This window comes from Gracilinanus agilis, chromosome 6 (genome assembly GCF_016433145.1).
Source record: "Gracilinanus agilis isolate LMUSP501 chromosome 6, AgileGrace, whole genome shotgun sequence".
Lineage (NCBI taxonomy): Eukaryota > Metazoa > Chordata > Mammalia > Didelphimorphia > Didelphidae > Gracilinanus > Gracilinanus agilis.
The window spans coordinates 291,340,604-291,355,008 of record NC_058135.1 but is presented as its reverse complement, the minus strand read 5'-3'; the positions used below and the strand labels follow the sequence as shown (position 1 = coordinate 291,355,008).

Here is a 14,405-nt window from a genome sequence, read left to right as displayed (position 1 = left end):
ATGGGGGGCGGGGGGGGGGGGCGGGGAGGGAAGGAAAGACCCCAGGCTGGGGTGGGGCCGGGCAGGGGCTGGAGGGAGGGAGCCGGACCCACCGGGCGGCCTCGATGAAGCCGTGGGTTTCCTTCCAGTGAGGCAGGAGCTGCTCCGTCTCCTCGTCCCAGAGCCGGACGTTGTGATAGGTGAAGAGCTCGGGGTAGAAGTTGTCTATCTCTCTGGCCACATTCAGGATGTGGCTGACCCTGCAGAGAGAAGCCAGGCCACGCCCGGCCTGAGCAACAGCTCCCTGCAGGGGGCTGCAAACCCACTTCAGATTTCCCCGGGAAACGGATCAGTCTGCCCAGGGTCCAAACGCCACGGAACGGATTCTGTGGGCTGCCCTGAAGTCATTGTGATGTTGAGAACGAGGGGCCTGGGCCAGCTGGGGGCCCAGCGGATGGAGAGCCAGGCCTGGAGATGGGAGGTCCTGGGTTCAAATCTGGCCTCAGACCCTTCCCAGCTGGGTGACCCCCAATGCCTGGCCCTTACCGTTCTTCTACCTTGGAACCAATGCTCGGCATTCATTCTAAGTCAGAAGGTCAGGTGGGGAGAGCTTTGAGAGAGAGACAGAGACAGAGAAAGGGAGGGAGAGAGAGAGATAGGCAGAAAAACAGAGAGTGAGAGACAGACAGAGAGAAGGAGAGAGAGGGAGAGAGACAGATGGAGATGGAAACAGAGACAGAGACAGAGAGAGACAGAGAAAGGGAGGGAGGGAGGGAGGGAGAGAGACAGAGAGACAGAGACAATGAGACAGGGAGGGAGACAGAGAGACAAAGAGACAGAGAGAGAGAGAGAGAGACAGAGAGAGAGCGCACTGTGCCAGGGATGGGGAGAAGGGGACGGCTTCTGTACCAGAAGGCGCAGGGGAGGCAAATCCGGAGGGGCTTCAGGCGCAGGATCCTCCCCTGCTTGGTCCAGATGCCCTCCACGGTTGAGCCCCCCCCAGCTCGCTGCTCCTTACCTGTTTCTCTGCAGTTCATCCAAGTTGGCAGCATTCCACTCGGAGCCCTACGGAAAGGTAAGGGTGGGTGGCCGCTCGCCTCCCCCCACGGCCCCAGCCCTCCCCGGTCCCCGGCTCTGGCAGGCTCACCAGGTAGAGGTGGGGGAAGATATGCGAGGCCCGATCCCGCTGGGCCATGAGGACCAACATCTGGTTATCGATGAAGTCTCGGTACTGCTGCAGGGGGCAGCCCAGGCGGCCCTCGAGGGCCTGGCGAATCTGGGGAAAGGCCAGAGGCTCTAGGCGGGTGGGGGGCGTCCTGCTCCTGCCACCGCCGGAGCCTGGGGCAGGAAGGGGCCCTCAGCTATCAGCCCTCCACGGGGATCCAAAGACTCTTCCTAGTTGCTGGGGCAGGAGAAGGCTGAGGCCTCTGGGTAAAGGGCCCGAGGAACCTCCCCCGTTGGGTCTGGCCCCCCGGCCTCCCGGCGCCCCACCTACCTCTTTGGAGGTGACACTTTCCAGGTCGCTGGTGTCCAGCACGTCTCCCAGCTCAGCCCGGATGAGCCGCTCCATGCGTTCTTGCTCGGAGTGCCTGCAGACGGGGCCCGTCAGCCCAGGGACCCCCGTTCGAACCCTCTCCTGCTCCCCCAACCCCTGCCCGCCTTGGGCCAGCCCCGCGCCCTGGCCGTCAGCCCCGGGCGCAGCTGCCTCTCTCCCCACGCGCCCCACTGACCCACTGGAGTCAGCACTGGGCAGCTGAGAGCGGAGGGACTCCAGGTCGGCCATGGCCATCCACTCGTTGATGCAGCTCTGGTCCGAGGTGATTCGGGCCTGGTAGTAGGCGGTCCAGGCCAGGGCGCTGCCTCCGGGCACCAGGCCGTTGCCCAGAGCCATCTCGCACGCCTGGTGCAGCACCTGCAGAGTGGCCCTGCGTCCGGGAAGGAGGGCACTGAGCCTCGGCGGGCAGCCACCGCGGGCCGGGCACAGTGCAAAGCAGCGGACATAGAAAGAGAGGCGAAGGGAGCCCCCAGGCTGCTGGGGGAGGCTGTGCAGAGACACGAATAAGCTGCAGCCGGGATCGCGAGGAAACAGCGCGAGAGAGGAGGCCCTAGCACTGAGAGGCTCCCGGAAGGCTTTTTGGAGAAGGCGGGGACGGCCAGAGGAAAAAAAGGGGGTGGGGGGCCTTGTCTCTGGAAGAGCCGGGAGGCTGGGTCACAAGTCCGGGGCAGCTGGGTGGCTCTGTGGATAGAGTTGGGCCCAGAGAGGGAGCTCCTGGAGTCCAATCTGGCCTCGCACACTTCCTGGCTGGGTGACCCTGGGCAAGTCATTTAACCCCCATTGCCCAGCCCTGACCGCTCTTCTGCCTTGGAATCGACTGCTTCTAAGAGGAAAGGCACGAATTTAAAAGAAAAAACGAGTCCGAGTCAGGGAGGGAGGGAAGGGGGGGCTCGAAGGCCAAACGGCCCTTTGGATTCGGTCCAGGAGGCCGTCGGGAACCAGGGGGGCTACTGGGGGGCAGGTGGGTGGAGAATGGCACGGCCACACCTGGGCTTTAGGAAAGCTACTCTGGAGGCTAAATGGAGGATGGGCAGGACCCCGGCCCGCTGCCACCGTCCAAGTGAGAGGCGATAAGACAAAGGCGGAGCCGCCCTGACTCCCCTTCTGCTCCCACGACGCCCCCCCGCCCCGCTTCCCGTTCTCACCACATGGTCTGGATGGAGATGGGCTTGAAGATTCGGGTTTGGCCCCCAGAGGTCACGGTGAAGCCCCTAAAGGAGGAGGAGGAAGACGGGGACGACGGAGCCCTCAGGAGCGGGCAGTGCCAGGCCCCAGCCCCTTCCCCTCTCTGGGTCTCGGTTTCCCCTGTACAACAAGGGGTCGGGCTATCCCTTCTGTGTAAGATGCACACGTCTGCCCACTCCCAGGGGCCTGGGACGTTCTGCGACGGCACCTGCCTCCCTACCCCGTGAGATGGGCAGGGCCGGTGTGCTACCTCTGCTGGACAGATGGGGAAACTGAGGCCCAGAGAGCACCAGGGCTTTTCCCAACAAACCTGAACCCCCGAGCCCAAAGCCCAGAGTGCCGGCAGCCTTCCTCCCTCCCTCCTGTTTCCGGTCGCCCCTTCTCACCCGTCACCATCCAGGTAAACTTGAGTGTCACTCCAGAGGGGGAGGACCAGGCCCAAGGTGCAGCTGGGGGGGCTGGGGGGGCAGAGGGAAAGGCAGCTGGGTTCCCCTGGCCCTTCCGGGCTCTCCCGTCTCCCCCCTTCCAGCAGCGCCCCTACCTGCTCTGGGAGAAGTCTACCCCGAGGAGGACGGTCTCCTCCTGGCTCAGGAGCTCCGACGTGGACACCACAAGCAGGTAGCGGAGCCATTGAGGCCGGGGGGTCTCCAACTGGACTGCCTGGGGGGGCACACACCACACACTCGGACCCACGTGCCATCTCTAAGCCCGCATCCCGGGCACGGCAGGGAGGGGGGAATAGGGCGAAGGTGGGGGAGGAATCGGACCTAGAATTTCATGATGGAACTCCCACATGGAGTCAAGTCCCTCTGTCAGGTGTATGAGGCAGCTTTCTTGCTCTTGCAGAGCTCCTGGGATACGAAGTGAAGTGACTTACCCAGGGTCATACAGTCAGGACGTGACAGAGGCAGGACTTCCTGGCTCTGAGGCCAGCCAGCTCTCTGTGTACCAAAGCCAAGTGGCCTCTCAAACACATCAATTCACCATAGTACGCCCTTCCCATCACCCCCCTCTCCTGAGCATGGGGAGGGCCAGGAGAACGACAGGAGGGGTGGGAGTGGCGGGGACGATGGCAGAGCCACGTAAGACAGACACTGAGGATTAGACAGAATGGGAAAAGTGCGATCGCAGAGGGAAAAGAGGGAGAAATCTCATCTTGTAGGGGAACCTGTGGCTTCCTGGAGGAGGTGACGCTGAAGCCAGGCCTTAAGAGATGGGGAGAGTTTACTTCTAAACCCTTACCTTCTGCTTTAGAATGATACAAGAAGAAAAGGCTAAGCAAATGGGGGTTAAGTGACTTGCCCAGGGTCACACTTAGCTAGAAAGTGTCTGGGGCCAAATCTGAACCCAGCACTTCCTGTCTCCAGGCCTGCCTCTCTATCCATTGGGCCACCTAGCTGCCCCTTAGATGAAGAGAATTTTTCAAGTGGGGAGTTTTCCAGGGCACAAACTGGGCTTCAAAGGACAAAAGATCATGACTTTACAGCTGGAAGGGACCGCAGACCTTTCTTAGGTTACAGAGGGGTAAACTGAGGCCCAGGAATATAGGCACTTGCTGAGAAGTAGGATCCTAGATTTGGAGATGGCCAACCAGTCTAACTCCTTTATTTTACAAATGAGGAAACTGAGGCCCAGGGAGAACTAAGGGACTTGCTAAAGATCACACAAGTCTGTGCTTCTGGGGCGGGATTGGGACCCAGGTGCTCTGGAACAGAGGGTTCCTGTAAGAGAGAAGGCTGGACAGGTTAGCTGGGCTAGCTGGGTTAGGGCACTGAATGCCAAGCTGAGCTTTCCTCAAATCAGTAGATGGTGAGGGAGTTATTCAAAATGGTGCTGCTGGGGAATGGAGCGGCCCTAGCCCTGCTGGGATGGGGGGGGGGACTGGTTGGTCAAGGGGGAGGGACGGAGAAAAACAAAATGCCTGAAGCTGGAATGTCGGGGACTAGGAGAAAAGCAATGCTGAAGCCGAGGAGTCAGAAGGAGCAGATGTCGGTGGCAAGATGCCGAGTTCTGTTTGAGATGGAGTCAGAGGGAGATCGGGGTCCTCCTCCTGGAGGTGAGAGCTGAAGCCCTGGAAGGTGAAAGGGCCCAAGGGAGAGAGCATGGAGAGAGGAGGGAAGAGGGATGAGGACAGCCTCTGGGGGAGGCAGGAGGAGGAGGAGGAGACAGAGAAGGCACAATCAGAGAAGTAGAAGAAGAACCAGAAAATGGAATCTTTCCCTTCCCTCTCCCTGAGGGCCCCCCTCTCACCAGCTGGATGTTGTCCTGAGCCCTCAGCAGCCCCACCATAAGGTGCAAGTGCCTCCTCTGCTCTTGCTTCCCAGGGCTCGGGCACTCCGGAGTCCCCTGGCCACTTCCATCTGGGTGGTCTGAGGGAGACGCCTTTTCTTCTGGGTCTTCCTCTTCGTCTGACCCGGCACTGGGCTCCCCTCTGTCCTGGAGCCCCAGGACGGCCCCACGAAGCACAGCAAAGCTCTGCCTGGCCGGGAGCAGAGCATCAATGGATACTCTCGGAAGATCTCAAAGCACTTCACTCATTTATCACTGGGGAGGGCCAGCCCCCTTCCCTTCTGCCCCAGTGAGCCGAGGAAGTGGGGAAAGAGACGGGGACCTAGCGTGGAGCAAAGGACCGAAACAGCCCACACCCGGCTGGCCAGGGGAGCTGAGGGGCCCCATGCCTGGGCGCCAGGGAAGGGGCTTCCTCACCTGCGCTGCAGCTGGCTTCTCCTGCTCAGCCCTTCATCCTGCCAGGGAAGCAGCCCCAGGGGGCAGTGTGAGGGGCTCCGTCAGGCCCTCCCTCCCGGCCCTGGCCCTGGCCCTGGCCCTGGCCCTGCAAGCCTAACAGGTTGTTCCTTCTTGGGAACCAGGCCTAGAGCAGTGGGGCCGGCCTCCTACCAATGGGGAGGATGGGAAGCTGAGGGTGGAAGGGCCCTTGGAGCTCATCCTGGCCCACACAGCCCTGGGAGCCTGGGGGAGGGGCGCTGTGTGCGTGGGAAAGCCTCGGGTTTGGGGAGCTCATTCCCACCCCCCTTCCCCCGACCCCAGGATTCAGTGGCTGCCAGGGAAGAGGGGTTCCTGCCTCCAGCCAGCTGCCACCCACCCCACACGCTCTGGCCCGGCCACCAGCTGTCCGCCTGCAGGGTGGGTGGGTACCTGGGAGCCCGGGGGCCCCAGGCGGGGGCATCCCCAGGGGCCCTGCCGGCCTCTCCTTAGCTAGGAGTGCCCGGGGATGTGGGCACTGCCCAGTGCCCGCTGCGGCAGGCCCAGCGGGAGAGAGGGAGGACTGATTGCGTGGGCAGGGACGGGGCAGAGGCGGACTCACCGCAGGGCCCACGGGGGTGGAGTGGCCGCTGCCCGAGGGGGACCGGCTCACTGTGACCAGGGCCATGCACGCGCGCGCGGCTGGACGGCGGGCTCCAGGCGCAGCCCCCTCCCACAGCCCCAATCCGAACCAAGCCGCCCAGTCCAGCCCAGCCCAGGCCCGGCCAGGCCAGACCAGGAAGGAGAGGAACGAGCCGAGCACGGCCGAGCCACTCCGGCCTGGCACCTCCTCGGGGGCGGCCCTTAAAGGGCCAGCAGCCCCGCCCGGACGGCCTCCCCGGCTGCCAGCGCCGCATCCGCCCCTCCCCTCCCGCTTGCGCTCGGGTCGGACGAGGCCCCGCCCCCAGGGGGCGGAGCCGCCCCAAGCCCGTCCTTCTCCCTCCAGGTAATGGGCTGGGCCTCCCCGGGGCTGGAGGGGGCTGCGGACTCCGTAGGGCGAGCTCTGCATCCTGCCGCCGGGAGGCTTCAGGAGGTCCAATGCCAGCCCGGCCCCTGCCTCAACTTCCCCACCTAGAGCAGTGGTGGCAGCTCGGTGCCATGCAGAGAGTTGGGCCCCCGGTTCCAGCCCTGGCCACTCACTAGGGGGCCGGACCTTGGGCAAGTCCTGGGCTCCCTGGGCCTCAGTTTCCTCTTCTGTAAAATGAGGGCAGGTGCACGGAGGGCCCCTCCAGCTCCCTCCAACCGCCCATCTGGGGTCCTATCACCTGCCCTTGGTAGGAAGGCCCTGGAGAAGGGAGGAAGGGGGTTGCCCAGTGGTCAGTGAAGCCTCTCCCCTGCGGGTCCAGGCACTGTCCAGGCTGGCCAGCAGCCTCAGGAGCTGCTCACAATTGGGGCCTGAGCCGGGGGGTCTCCAAGGCCCTCCCCGCCTTGCTTGGGCACTCGGTGGCCTGTACAGCCGGCTCATGGGGGGCCGGGCCGGGTCACTGCACACAGTAGGCACTTGTCAATGGGGGAGGGGGGGAAGCGGAGAGCAAGTCCGCTGGCCGCAGGAGGCTTCTGGGCAGCCGGCCAGCTTTGTGTCCTCAGGAGGGGGACCAGGGAGGGGGCATTTACGGGCATCCCGCCCTCCCCCAAAGGTCACAGAGCGCAGCAGAGCCACAGGCTGGTTTCTAATTTATTTCCATCCTGGCCACCCCTAACCCCTGACCCTCCCCTCAAGCTGGTCAGCAATTTATAAATAAGTAAATGATAAAAGCCAGGAGCGAGGCCTGGCCTGGGCAGTGTCCTCTCCCCGCGGAGTGGGCAGTTCAGTGGTCAGTGAGGGAGAGGCGCAGAATTCGCTGGAGCTCCTCCTCTTCCTGCCGCCCCTTCCTCTCTCTTTCCTCCTGCTCCCGGGAGGACAGTTCTAGGGCCAGGCGGAGCTGCTCGTCGAAGCTGGGGGGGCTCAAGGAGGGTGGGGTCAGGCGAGGGGACCCGGGGCCCCCCGGCTCTGGAGGTGGCAGCAGGCTCTCCTGGAGGGCCCTGCCAAGGTGCAGAGAGGAGCGGCTGCTAATAGGGCTGGCTGCAAAAGAACCCCCCCAACTGCAGTGAGAGCCCCCAGCAGGGCTCCTGGGCCCAGGGAAGAGAAGGCCGGCTCTGGGGACCTTCCTGAGCCCATGTGGGGCAAGGAGCTGGGAAGGGGGAAAGCAGAGGTAGATCCCCAGGAGGAAGCAAGATCGCCGGCACCCCAGAAGCCCTTTAGAAATGTATTATACTTAAAAAAAACCAAACAACCCTCATCTTCCACCTTCCAATCAATACTGTTCCAAGGCAGAAGAGCGGTAAGACCTAGCTAGGCAAAGCAGGTCAAATGACTTGCCCAGGGTCACGCAGCTAGGAAGCATCTGAGACCCTACATGAACCCAGGACCTCCCGTCTCTATCTGCTGAGCACCGAGCTGCCCCTTGTGGCATACTTTTAATGCCCCTGGCACTGAGGGGCTGGCATGGGGCTCTGCCAAGGTGCCCATATTAGAGAGAAAGCCCCAAGGCCCTGCTGGGCAGTAACAGCCACCGGGGGGCAGAGGGGCTGCCCCTTAGGCCATCCTCCTTCCCCAGCTCCCCAATCCTAGAGGCAGAGGGGGCTCCTCCACAACACTCCATCCCGGGCAGTTCAGGGTGCCCCCTGGGGGAGGCGGCAGCAGGGAGGGGGCCTAGAAGCGGGAGGGGGGCTCACCGCTCCAGCTGCAGCTGTTCATCGTAGGCAGGCGGGGGAGAGTGGAGGTCTGGGCCTGGCCGGGTGTTGGTCAGAGCTTCCCAGATGGTCACCTGCAGGAGGGAAGAGGTCGGGAAGGGCTAAGGGATGCCTCCTGCTCAGGGGTCTGCCGGGCCTCGCTCGGCCCCCGAGGGCTGGGACGAGCCCGGAGATCCCCGCGATGCCTCTCCCTGCCCTCACCTGCTCGGTCTCCGTCCCGGCCTCTAGCAGGCTCTGCTGGATAGCAAACTGCAGCAGGTCGTCATCTTCGTCCCTCAGGGGCTCGCTGTGGCCGGCGCCCAGCACGCTGTACCCCTCGGGGACCTCAAACACGGCCGGGTCCACCTCGCAGGGGAAGGGGCTCCCTGGGGAAGGGAGAAGGCCGGACCTCCATCGTCCCCTTCCCCCTCCTTCCCGGGCTCGGGGGCCTCCCCTGGGGGCCGCCCCCCCTTCTCCCTCAGGCTGTACCGGCAGCAGGGGAGCTGGAGTCGGTGGACCTCGGGCTGGGAGACGGCACCCACACAGAGCTCAGAGGTTCGTCACAGCCACACAGGTTGCCGAAGGTGATCCGGGCGTTGAGCACGTGGAATAAGGGGATTTCTGAGGGGACAGCGGCCGGGCCCTGAGCCGGGCAGCAGGGCAGCCCCTCCCCACCCACCCCCCGCGGCTCGGCCCCTGCCCGGGCACGAGACCCCCTAATCTGACTTCGAACTTGCCCGGCCCCTTCCCAGGGCGGGCCGTGCCCACCTCGCCGGCCGGGCCCTCTGCCAACGCCTTTCTCTTGGGTCGGCTGTGGCCGGGCCCATGTCGGGTGTCCCCCCCCAGACGTGAGGCTCCCGGGGGCAGGCAGGGCTCCCCACCTGTGTCCCTGCCCTGACTAAGCTCCTCCAGGACACAGAGGGCTCCCTTTTGTCTCGGTACCCCCAAGAGCTCTAATGGGCCACCGGCTGAGTCACGAGGGGGAAAGGGGGTGCGGACGGCGATGGGGAGGGAGGTCAGGGCCCCCACGCAGGCCGAGAGCCCTCCCCACCCCACCTTTCTCTATCTCTCCTCACCAATCTTGACAGGGAAGCCTGGTGGGAGGCGCAAAGTGATGAAGTCCCGAAGTTTGGCGAAGTGGGCGTTGCTGATGGCCATGAGGTCGATGATGGGGGTCACCTGGTCACCCAGAGACAAGGGGTGCTCCTCGCTCAGCCACAGGGTGGCCTTGAACCTGCCAGACCAGCCTTAGACTATGAGGCCCGCCTGGACCTGCGCCCCCGAGCCCAGCCGGTTTCCCCTTCGAGGGCGGCCGCAGGTCCTCTTAGCTGGGAGGGCCCTTCCTAGGCTGGCCGGGGCCGCTGACCTGCCCTCCGGCCTCGGGCCGGCCCGGAGGAATCCCCGGGGTCCGTGCAAAGGGCAGGAGGGGCCGGCCTGGAAGGACCATCCTACCTACCGCTGCACTTTGCTGGACATCTCGATGGGGCGGCCGATGTTGCGCGCTTCCAGGCTGAAGTTGGGGTCAAAGTACTCTTCGGCAGAGATGGCCGTCGGGTTGGTGGGGCTGGCGGACTGCTGCACGGGGGCCTGCCCCGACCCCCGCCGGGAGAAGAGCTCAGCCTCTGCCCCTCGAGTCACCCCCGAGCCCCGGCCCAGATTCCCGACCCCCCTGGACCGAGCCGGCCCTCACTCACCCCGTTGTGGGACGAGTGCTGCTGGGCCATCCCCAGGAAGGACTGGAAGGGCGTCTTCCCCCCTGGGGGACACGAGAGCCCGTGAGAGCAGCCCCAGCTCCCCTCCCTCGAACCCGGGACCCTGGCATGGGAAAGCGGTGAGGTGGGGGGCCGGGAAGGACACCGAGATTTCCCACCGGGGGAATGTAGTTACATGGAAGGCAGGGACTGTGCCAGTACACGTAGGTGCTTACTAAATGCACAGATTAAATTAATCATTAATACACGAGCGGCACCGCGGAGGGGGTGACTCCACTGTGAAAATGAGCATCCGGCTGGGTTTCTGAAAACAAGCTTATGCCATCTGCTGCCGGTTTCATTCATTCAGCAGAAGAGCGAACAAGGGGCCCACAGGGGCGCCACAGCGCACGACACCGAGCCTGGAGTCATGAAGCTCTGGGTTCAAATCCAACCTCAGACAGGGATTAGCGGCGGGACTCTGGACAAGCGACTGTGCTTGCCTCAGTTTCTTCATCTGTAAAGCGGGGCTGAGGCCAGCCCCGGCCTCCCAGGGTTGTTGGGAAGATTAAGTGAGGCGGAACCGTGGAGCATCCTGCAGAGCGCCTGACCCGGAGCGAGCGCCACGTGAGCGGCGCCAGTCAGGGTCATTATTCCCATCAGCCCCTTCGTGAGGCCACGGAGGCCCCCCGAGAGGGAAGACGCCACGGCTGCGGAGGGCCCGGCCTTCCCCTCCCGGCCCAGAACGGGCAGGCAGCTGGGCGCACCTGGGTTTACCTTTGCTCCTGGCCTTGTCCTGGTCAGACAGGTGCTCCGTTCGAGTTCTGGTCACGAGCTCCACGTTGCTGGCGCTGTAGACCTGGGGGCGGGAGGGAGGCACGGGCTGAAGGGCTCGGGGGACCCCCACCCACCCAGGCCTAGGGGGCCCAGAGGGAGGGGGTGGGAGCACTCCTGGCAGGAGGCCCGCCTCGAGGATCACAGCTTTAGAGGGGGAGGCGGCCTCCGAAGTCATCTAGTCCGACCCTCTCATTTTACAGATGAGGAAACTGAGGCCAGGAGATGGAGTGACTCGCCACTCCCCTCTTCCCCACAAGTATCCCGGGGAGTCCTCGTACCAGCCTCGAGAGGAAGACGGCGCCAGGCTTTTACACCTATTTTGCACCTGCGAAAACTGCGGGGAAGAAAGGGGGAGGCCGCCGCGCCCCCCTGGGCCATCTGGGGACCAGCAACAGCACCGGCACAAGCCAGGGCCCGGCGTCGGCTCTGGCTGGGATCGGGCCGGGGAGCAAAGCTTCCCCCTCCCCTCCCTCCCGGGGCCCCTCGCCAGTCCCTGCCTTGGCCTCGTAGCCACTGACAACTTCCATCTTCTCCGACCGCCAGCCCCAGATCCCGCACTTGTTCCTGGAAGAGACCAAGCGGTTTTCAGTGCGGACCTTCCCGGAGCCTCCTTTGCTGTCCCACAAGCAGGCAAGAGCAGGGGCTTCCCACGGAGACCATGCCGGAGGCCGGTGGGCTGTCCGGGTGAGCCACTCGTCTGGGCTAGCCTCGACTCGTCACTCAGAACATCAGAACGTTTTCTACAGAATTCAGGCCAGAATTTGGGAGGCGGGAACTTGCCCATCCCTGACCCGCCAACCCCTCTCTCCTGCGCCGCGGCCATACACAGCTCTGGGGGCAGCAGCCCGGCCGGGCCTGCCAGAAAGGTCCATGCAGGAGGCTGGGGAGCCCCTTTCCTTGCCCTCTTCCCAGCCCTGGCCAGCTCTGTGTACCGATGGATCCTGGGATGGGAGAGCTAGGCTGGAAGCCACCTCGGGGACAGTCAAGTATAATCCTCAGGTTTTACAGATGAGGAAACTGAGGCCCTGGGATTAAAATGGAGGCTCAAGGGGGCAGCTGGTTGGCTCAGTGGATGGAGAGCCAGGCCTAGAGACGGGAGGTCCTGGGTTCAAATCTGGCCTCAGACACTTCCCAGCTGTGTGACCCTGGGCAAGTCACTTGACCCCCATGGCCTACCCTGACCACTCTTCTGCCTTGGAGCCAATACACAGGACTGACTCCAAGAGGGAAGGTGAGGGCTTAAAAAAAAGGAGGGTCAAACAGAGAGTTGGAAGGGAAAGGAGAGGCCTCCTAGTCCAGCCCCTTTGTTTTAACACATGGGGAAACTGAGAACTTTCACTCAGGCATTTTAAGTCAGTTTTTCACAGCACTTTCTGGCTTGAAAAATGCCCAACCCTGGAAGGTTGATGATGCGAGTTCTCTCATTTTAAGGCCCAGAAAAGTGACCGGGCCACTGGCTAGGGTCAAAGCCGAGTCTCCCGGCCCACGGCCCAAGCCAGGCACTCCCTCCCTCCCTCCCTCGCTCCCCCTCTCCTACTTTCGGGCTGACCTCTCGAAGGCAACATTGCGGGTATCCAGGTGGGTGGACACGATGGGCGAGGTGAGCCGGCTGGCCACGTGCTCCTCGCTGGGCTGCATGGCCGCCAGCAGGGCCTCGGGCTCATGCAGGGCCAAGGCCAGCGTCTCTGTTCGGACCACCTGCTGGTCATGGTCCACCTCCATCACCAGGGCGCCGGCCTCTGGAAGGAGCCTGAGTCAGTGACTCCGGGCAGCCCAGCCCACCCTGGGATGGGGCCCGAGTTGCCTGCCTCAGTTTCCCCTTTTCTCTCACCCTGGCCTTTGAAGATATAGCTCCTCCGGCCCCGCTGCCAGGTCATATGCTCGAAGCCCAGGAGGCTGGTGTCCACACGCAGACTCTGGCCACGCTTCCACACGCGGTACACATCACTCGGGCACATCTTCGACACGAGGGGCACTGTGGGCATGGGGTCAGGGGCTAGAGGTCACAGGGCTGGGCTCCCACAGAAGCCAACCGGCCCCCTGGGCACCCCACCTGGGGGGCGGGGGGGGGTCTCCACTTACCCCAGCTGGTGAATTCCCACTTCATCTCTACATAGAAATCAGGTGCCTGGGAGAGACAGGTGGGAAGGGGGACGCCAGGTTCAGAGGAGGTAACTTCCGGGGTCCCCTGCTCCAGAGTGCACCCACCGGCACCCTGAGCAGAAGAGCCAGCCCCCTCCCACTCCTCCAGGAAGCATCCGGCCCCTTCTCATTCTGAGCAGCAGTAGGCCAAGCCTGAAGTCCGGAGGGACCCGGTTCTCATCCCTCCTCCCCGGCTGAATGGCTACCGGCAAGAAAGAATCAATCCAGCCTGGATACCTACGAGCTCTGCAGCTCTGGCAAAAGACTTCACTTTCCCTTCTGAACCTCAGTTTCCCCATCAGTAAAATGGGGGAAATGAGCCTTGCCTGCCTCCCTCCCTCTCAGGGCTTCTGCTATAAGAAAAGGGCCTCGTTACTCTCCGTGCTTGCAGTCGAGCCGGGGGTACCCCCCTCCCCGTGCCCGCCAAACTCCCCGGCATCTGCCCAGCTGCACCCCTGTACCTGGCAGAGCTTGTTAAGGAGCTCGGGGATGCCTGCCAGCCTCTGTGTGGCCCGCTGGTAGTCCCGGTACTGCAGCACCAGCTGGACTATCTCAGGATCCCCAGTACTGACAGCCTCCTGTAGGACTATGGGGGGGGGGCACGATAACCTTGGCATCCGGTGGCCCCCCCAGCCCAGCCCCAGCCACTGCTGATATCCCGCGTGGTGGGTCCCCAGGCTGGCTGTGACAGGACTAATGGCAAGAAAGCAGAGGGACTCGGAGGAGGGAAAATGGCACTGAGATCTGGGGAGACCCTCACCTTCTGTCTCAGTAACAACTAAGGCAGGATGGCCCAGGGCTGGGCAAATGGGCTTAAGTGACTCGCCCAGGGTCACCCAGCTAGGAAGTGTCTGAGGCTGGATTTGAACCCTGATCCTCCCCATTCCAGGGCTTCTTGAGTGGAGCCTCAACATCCTCCAAGGGCAGGCGCTGGGAAAGTGAAAGGCAGGCCCAAAGGGGGACAGGGAGAAGCTCCAAGAATTTCCAAGTCTACCGCCCTCGTTTTACAGCTGAGGAAACTGAGAGCCCGGGAGCTCAGGCCCTTGTCCAGGATCACAGAGCGAGCAAGTGTCTGAGGCAGGATTTCCATCCCCTCCTTCGGGCCCCTCCAACCCTCTGTAGGCACTGCGATCCACTGCCTAACTTGGGCTGGGGGTGGGGGCGTCCCGGGAGTGAGACCTGAGGCAGGGGGGGCTGGGGGAGGCTGGGGAGCACATGGCAGCCCTTGGCCTCTCCAGCCTCCTCACCCTGGCCCAGGGGCCCAGCCAGTGCCCCGTGGCTTCCCCAGCAGGTACCTGCCCAGCCTTGGCGGTTCTCCTTGCCCACGTTGGCATTGTGCCGGAGCAGGACTCGGACCGACTCCAAGTTCCCCAGGGACACGGCCAGCTCCAGGGGGGTCCGACCCCGAGGATCCACCAGCTCGATGTCATGCTGCAGAGAGGGAGGCAGGACCTTGGAGAGGGGGAGGCCCCCGGGGGCTGGGAGGACCCCCTGGCAATCACGGAGCCTGGCTGGCTGCCCAGAGTGGGGGGGGGCAGGGGAGC

General features: G+C 63.6%; 2 protein-coding genes across 2 annotated transcripts in view; both read right to left on the bottom strand.

The window, feature by feature from the left end:
* Nucleotides 1–6,107, bottom strand: part of SSH3 (slingshot protein phosphatase 3) — a 46,872-nt gene extending 40,765 nt beyond the window's left edge. Inside the window, exons 1-11 of the mRNA XM_044682045.1 lie at nucleotides 6,042–6,107; nucleotides 5,426–5,463; nucleotides 4,970–5,198; nucleotides 3,261–3,379; nucleotides 3,106–3,177; nucleotides 2,680–2,745; nucleotides 1,710–1,904; nucleotides 1,475–1,568; nucleotides 1,127–1,255; nucleotides 998–1,044; nucleotides 48–239 (exon numbers count right to left, since the gene is read on the bottom strand). Coding sequence (XP_044537980.1) covers nucleotides 48–239; nucleotides 998–1,044; nucleotides 1,127–1,255; nucleotides 1,475–1,568; nucleotides 1,710–1,904; nucleotides 2,680–2,745; nucleotides 3,106–3,177; nucleotides 3,261–3,379; nucleotides 4,970–5,198; nucleotides 5,426–5,463; nucleotides 6,042–6,107 — 1,247 coding nt within the window. The remainder of the gene's footprint in view (nucleotides 1–47; nucleotides 240–997; nucleotides 1,045–1,126; nucleotides 1,256–1,474; nucleotides 1,569–1,709; nucleotides 1,905–2,679; nucleotides 2,746–3,105; nucleotides 3,178–3,260; nucleotides 3,380–4,969; nucleotides 5,199–5,425; nucleotides 5,464–6,041) is intronic.
* Nucleotides 6,108–7,136: 1,029 nt separating this feature from the next.
* ANKRD13D (ankyrin repeat domain 13D) overlaps nucleotides 7,137–14,405 on the bottom strand; it is a 37,802-nt gene continuing 30,533 nt past the window's right edge. Inside the window, exons 3-16 of the mRNA XM_044682044.1 lie at nucleotides 14,157–14,292; nucleotides 13,323–13,447; nucleotides 12,802–12,847; nucleotides 12,551–12,694; nucleotides 12,269–12,458; nucleotides 11,217–11,283; nucleotides 10,660–10,741; nucleotides 9,886–9,947; nucleotides 9,648–9,778; nucleotides 9,268–9,425; nucleotides 8,681–8,812; nucleotides 8,414–8,577; nucleotides 8,195–8,286; nucleotides 7,137–7,501 (exon numbers count right to left, since the gene is read on the bottom strand). Coding sequence (XP_044537979.1) covers nucleotides 7,288–7,501; nucleotides 8,195–8,286; nucleotides 8,414–8,577; nucleotides 8,681–8,812; nucleotides 9,268–9,425; nucleotides 9,648–9,778; nucleotides 9,886–9,947; nucleotides 10,660–10,741; nucleotides 11,217–11,283; nucleotides 12,269–12,458; nucleotides 12,551–12,694; nucleotides 12,802–12,847; nucleotides 13,323–13,447; nucleotides 14,157–14,292 — 1,743 coding nt within the window. The 3' untranslated portion in view covers nucleotides 7,137–7,287. The remainder of the gene's footprint in view (nucleotides 7,502–8,194; nucleotides 8,287–8,413; nucleotides 8,578–8,680; nucleotides 8,813–9,267; nucleotides 9,426–9,647; nucleotides 9,779–9,885; nucleotides 9,948–10,659; nucleotides 10,742–11,216; nucleotides 11,284–12,268; nucleotides 12,459–12,550; nucleotides 12,695–12,801; nucleotides 12,848–13,322; nucleotides 13,448–14,156; nucleotides 14,293–14,405) is intronic.